This window comes from Salvelinus namaycush, chromosome 32 (assembly GCF_016432855.1).
Source record: "Salvelinus namaycush isolate Seneca chromosome 32, SaNama_1.0, whole genome shotgun sequence".
NCBI lineage: Eukaryota > Metazoa > Chordata > Actinopteri > Salmoniformes > Salmonidae > Salvelinus > Salvelinus namaycush.
Genome location: NC_052338.1, coordinates 33,060,366 through 33,066,365, shown reverse-complemented (window position 1 = coordinate 33,066,365; position 6,000 = coordinate 33,060,366). Strand labels below are relative to the sequence as shown.

The 6,000-nt window shown below is 41.8% G+C and overlaps 1 protein-coding gene across 1 annotated transcript in view; it reads left to right on the top strand.

Moving 5' to 3' along the window:
• Nucleotides 1-1,289: 1,289 nt before the first annotated feature.
• Nucleotides 1,290-6,000, top strand: part of LOC120027100 (CLIP-associating protein 2-like) — a 121,072-nt gene continuing 116,361 nt past the window's right edge. The window contains exon 1 of the mRNA XM_038971939.1: nucleotides 1,290-2,145. Within this exon, the coding sequence (XP_038827867.1) occupies nucleotides 1,948-2,145 (198 nt within the window). The 5' untranslated portion in view covers nucleotides 1,290-1,947. The remainder of the gene's footprint in view (nucleotides 2,146-6,000) is intronic.

Below are 6,000 nucleotides of genomic sequence, written 5' to 3'. Positions count from 1 at the left end.
TCAGTAAAGATTGGTCCCAAATTATTCATTTGAACTGCCTGAGAGGCACCAGTACATCTAGTTGTAGGGAAATCTGTAGATTGTTCCATACATGGGATGCAAATAAACTACCTTCAGTATGTTTTTACGGTTGGATGTATTCAATACCAGGTAAAAACAGAGAAGGGCTGTATAAGGGGAAAGAATGGCTTGGACGGTTTAACTTAAATTGCCTCTGGTGCAACTCAAATCTGCACGATATTTGCAGTGGATGTACTGTGTGTATGTGCATGCATGTGTGACTTTGGGTTTGAACACGACTCAAGTCTCTTGCGCATCACAAGCCCGCTGAGCTAAAGCCTAGGGAAATAAAACCTAATGCTGATCTGCTGTTCAAATGTCATTTCAACAAATGTAATATGCCCTTTTGGTTTTGGAAAAATATATAGAATAGTATTTAATGAGCTTACAACTTATCAAAAAACAATGACCTACTGTTCCATTGACGTTTTTGTTTTCATAGACATTAGGCTATGACAAATATTTAAATTTTACTTAAGTCCTTGACCACTACACAATACTACATATGTAAGGTGGCTACTGCATAACGCTACTCCTTAGTCCAAGGACCTTACATGTTCTGTTTAAAGGGCGAATTGGCTCTGGAAGCCAAAACAGCCAAATACTCCCATCTAAATGGGAATCGATTCTCAATTCGGTCTGGTTCTAGAAACATAAATCCCTCTACTTTCATATCACATCAAAATAATTTCACAAATGCAAAATACATTTCAAATGGCTCATTCATCTGCCCTCTTCTCCCCTGTAACTATTCCCCAGGTAATTGCTGTAAATAGGATGTGTTCTCAGTGAACTTACCTGGTCAAATAAGGGTTAAATAAAATAAGTAAATACACACTTACTATACACGGTTTTAACACAGGAGGCTGCTGAGGGGAGGACAGCTCATAATAATGGCTGGGATGAAATGGTATAAAACACATGGAAACCATGTGTTTGAGTTCGATATCATTCTGTTTGAGCTATTACTGTGAGTCCGTCCTCCCCAATTAAGGTGCCACCAACCTCCTGTGGTAGACAAATTAAATGCACAGTAGTTGTGGTTATTTTTTGTGTCTAGAAAATAATTTTGTGTCTTAGAAAGAATTCTAAGTAAACACTCATGTTTTGTAGTCTCCGTAATGCTAGATAGTTAAACAAAACAACTGGCAACCCTGCGAAGGACCCCGTCCGCTTCGTCAGACTGCTTGTTTGCGCGGCAGGCCTACTAGTAAACTGCAGTCACCGGCTTGGCGCATGTTTTCAGCGGGGGAGGGTTTAGTTAGACAGCTGTAGTAGGGGCGATTATTCCCTTGATTAAAAGTAGCCAGCAGAAACCGCGGGAGACAAAGCAGAGTTTTGGCGCAACTTTATTTTGAAGGGTTTGACAAGAGAGACTATCATATAATGGAATACAAAACCGAAACGAAGCTAGGTGTCAGGCCTGTGGCCAATTAGCTAACGTTGCTTCCTTCAGCTTGCTAGCTATTAGCTAGTTGTTCCCAATGATGTGTGTAGCTAGCTAACGCTAGATTCGTTAGCTTAGCCAGCTAGCTTCCTTGTGTTGTTGTGGGTCAATACATGACCTGGTTGGTTCTACCGCACATTTGTGTAATTTTTCAAAACTTTTTGAAAGTTATTGCTTGCTACAGTAGCTATCAGAGAGCAACATTCTCTGTTGTCCTTCTCTGAAATCAAAGTCGAGCAGTGTGTGTCCTTTAGACAAAGTGATTGCGCTTGCCAAGCTAATTTGACAGGCGTTTTGTTTGTTGGCAACTGTCCTCTGCTCAGAATTAAGACCTGACCGGAGCGAACCTTTTTCCCCATCCAACCCTGCAACCAACCGGCCAGTACCCTCTACGTTAGTCTGGCTGGCCCCGGAGCTGACCACACAGCACTGCCTGCTCAATGGAGGAGCATGACAACATGGAATATTTATATCAGCAGGTCCTGCAGAAAGACGTTACCCGCAGGCTGCAGGTCGGGCAGGACTTAATAGACTACCTGAACGACCCGCAGAGGTCCTCCGATGTGGAACAAGACAAACCCCGGCTGGATAAAACCATAGATGAGCTGACGGGATGGGTCAACTCCAGCAACTACAAGGTGAGACCGCAGCACATAGGAACGTTGCGGTGTACACTGCAGACTGTGGTCCTTTGATTATGACCCCCCCGACCTATCCGGCTAACGTAGTTCTTTGATATACATGTTTTTGTGATAGGATGTAGCTAGTTTGCTAGCCAGGGATGATTATTCTCAGTGTGGGGACATTAGTTAACTAGAAAGGAGAAGCTACTCAGGAATAACGAGCTTTCACCACAGACAGTGTTATTTTGTGAAGCTGGGCGGTCTCGCTGTAGCAGAGGGCTATATCTTCTAACTGTAATCTCATTAAAACGGAGATAATCTGATTCAAACAGATAGCCCACTAATCTCCCCGTAATTGTGTCTAAAATGTTGCGTTTTCTTTGAGTAGTGGGACACTTTCTTGAATGGAAAAGGGTTAACAATAACATACGTTAGGTAGCTCTGCTGTCCAGCCACGATTGATCAGACGGTTAGCTAGAAAAAAACGGTGAATAATCTTGTATTAAAAGGTTTAATACAAGTAACACGTTATATTGTGACTCTTAATGTAATGAATGTACTGGGATTGAGTTAGATATCATTCAGTTGTATGTTTTTCTTTGCCCTGTCGGCTAGTGGTAGTAGTGGACTGTGTGCTTGGAGGAGGACCCCATTGTCAGAGCGCCTAGAGGATGGGGGAGGGGTCGGCGTGTGGTATAATGTCATATCTGTGGAAAATGATGGAATGTGGCCTTTGTTTTCTTTGCTAAATGTATCTCCTCATAAACCCAGACAGTTATGTCTGAACTATACACCATGGAATTAATCCTTGTGTCAGACACTGAAGGTGATGCTGGTTACGTCCACTGGAGGTGAATCCATTACAACTAATACAGAACAAAAATATGAATGCAACATCCTAAAATGTCAAAGATTTTACTGAGTTACAGTTCATAGAAGGAAATCAGTACATTTTAAATAAATAAATTAGGCCCTAATCTATGGATTTTGCCTGACTGGGAATACAGATATGCATCTGTTGGTCACAGATACCTTTTTAAAGGGAAAAAAGGTAGGGGTGTGGATCAGAACACCAGTCAGTATCTGGTGTGACCACCATTAACCTCATGCAGCGTGACACATCTCCTTCAAATAGAGTTGATCAGGCTGTTGATTGTGGCCTGATGTGTAATGTTGTCCCACTGCTCTTCAATGGGTGTGTGAATTTGCTTGATATTGGTGAGAACTGGGACATGCTGTCGTACACGTCGATCCAGAGCATCCAAAAGGTGCTCATTGGTTGACATGTCTGGTGAGTATGCAGGCCATGGAAGAACTGGGACATTTTCAGCTTCCAGGAATTGTGTACAGATCCTTGCGACGACACGGCATTATCACACTGAAACATAAGGCGATGGTGGCGGATGAATGGCACGACAATGGGCCTCAGGATCTCGTCACAGTATCTGTGCATTAAAACTTCCATAGACAAAATGCAATTGTGTTCGTTGTGTGTAGCTTATGCCTGCCCATACTATAACCCCACTGTCGTCATGGGGCACTCTGTTCACAATGTTGACATCAGCAAACCGCTCGCCCACACAATGCCATACACGCTGTCTGCGGTTGTGAGGCCGGTTGGACGTACTGCCAAATTCTCTAAAATGACATTGGAGGCGGCTTATGGTAGAGAAATGAACATTCAATTATCCGGCAACAGTTCTGGTGGACATTCCTGCAGTCAGCATGCCAATTGCACGCTCCCTAAACTTGAGACATCTGTGGCACTGTTGTGTGACTGAACTGCATATTTTAGTCACCTTTTATTGTCCCCAACACAAGGTGCACCTGTGTATTGATATTGCTGTTTAATCAACTTTTTTATATGCCACACCTGTCAGGTGGATGGATTATCTTGGCAAAGGAGAAATGCTCACTAACAGCAATATAAACTTAATTCGTACCCAAAATTTGAGAGAAATGCGTTGTGCAAATTGATTATAAAAAATAAAAAAAATCAAATCATAAAACATGCAACCAATACTTTTACATGTTGCATTTACATTTTTTGGTGTGTATTTTAAAGATGTTTCTTTTACCTTCCCTAGTATAACACCAGTGTTTAAGCCTATGGAAAGTCTCAGGCTGGACCAGGGCTGCAATGGAAAAAAGGTCACAGGACCTTCCAGAAGATCCAGTGAAATAAAACTATAATCAACCCTCAACAGCATCCTATTATTTCCCTGAGGGTTAAAGGTTATTACAGGGAACAATACGAGGCGGACAGTTTGACAGAAACACAGATGTGGAAACAGGATAATGCTGTAATTACTTTGGCCAGGGTGTGATTTAGAGTTTTAGTAATATGAGCCTGGTCCAATTACAACTGAACTCCCTGTCCTCTAGCGAGCTCCTTCAGTGTGTACAGTACTGGTCTGCGGCCCGTATTCACAAAGCTTCTCAAAAGTACTGATTTTAAGATCTGATCCAGTCTGTCCTTTTTATTAATTTTATTCTTCATGATTTGAAAATGGTTTTTACTTTGCTCTCCAAATAATAGCTCCTAATTGTTCTAGAGGAGAGAAGGGGAGGCGCCGGCTTCTGTGAAGATGCTGAGTCATCCCAGATGAGAAGGGAGGGGAAGTGAGGGAGAAGGGAGGGGAAGTGAGAGAGAAGAGCGAGAGAGATTAATGGATGCAGAGTGACCCAGAGAGCTGTGTCCAGACTGAGATTGACTCACTCGGGGAGCTGTGTACAGACTGAGACTGGTAATGCTGCTGGTTTAAAGAGTACCACAGTATGAGTCATAATACCCATAAAACCTAGTGGGTAAAACAAGGAAATGGTTCCAATTGTTTTCCACCATTTATTTTTCCCATAGGGGATTTTAGATACACTTCAAATAAGGGCTGTGTTTCGTGTAGGCTTTACCCTGGTGTGACGTTTTGATAATTATACATTTCTCTAGAACAAGGTGACTTTTTAATAAATATATTTGCTGTATTTGCCCCCCACAAATGAAATGTGACCGACTTCCTTGATTCGGTCTTATGTAGCAAAATGTGATTTTAAATTATTATTACTATTTTTTTTACATTGGACAAAATCAGAGAGAGAGAGCTACAAAATGGTATATCATACACTGCATTTGAGGAACAATGGGAAAGTAATTCTGCATTGAAAATTGCTAAACTTGTAACCCCACTTTTGAGAAAATGGCCCTTGAATGTTTTGGTACACCTATTGGAGAGCACTTCTTTGTCTCCACCCATTCAGCATGGTTCACACCCTCTTAAGCTTTAGCCCCACCCATCTCATTAAGGATTCGCATGTGAGGTCATGTGCTAAACAGAGTGAGTAGTGTAGTAAAGATGAAGACTAATAGGTAAAAGTAGTAGCCTACAGCAAGGAACAACCAGGGAAACAAAGTGTTCAGATATAACTATTAAAAAAATATATTTATTAGTTGACACACTTGTATAAATTGATGGGTCACATGAGAGAAATGCTACAACCCCCAGCCACATCTTGCCAAGTGGATGGGTCTCTACAAAAGGTGTAAACGATACAGCCAAATGGTTACTTACATAGTAGCAATATCAGAAAGGATGTCAATATAAATAACAAGTGTCAATGCCAGTAGAGAAAGAACTACAGAATATACAGTCTGTACAAGAACAATATCAGTGATAGATGAGGTAGTTATATGCATACAATCGGTTACAATGGTGTAACCGATGTGAAATGGCTAGCTAGTTAGCGGGTTGCGCGCTAATAGCGTTTCAAACGTCACTCGCTCTTTGACTTGGAGTAGTTGTTCCCCTTGCTCTGCATGGGTAACGCTGTTTCGAGGGTGGCTGTTGTCGATGTGTTCCTCATTCGAGCCCAGGT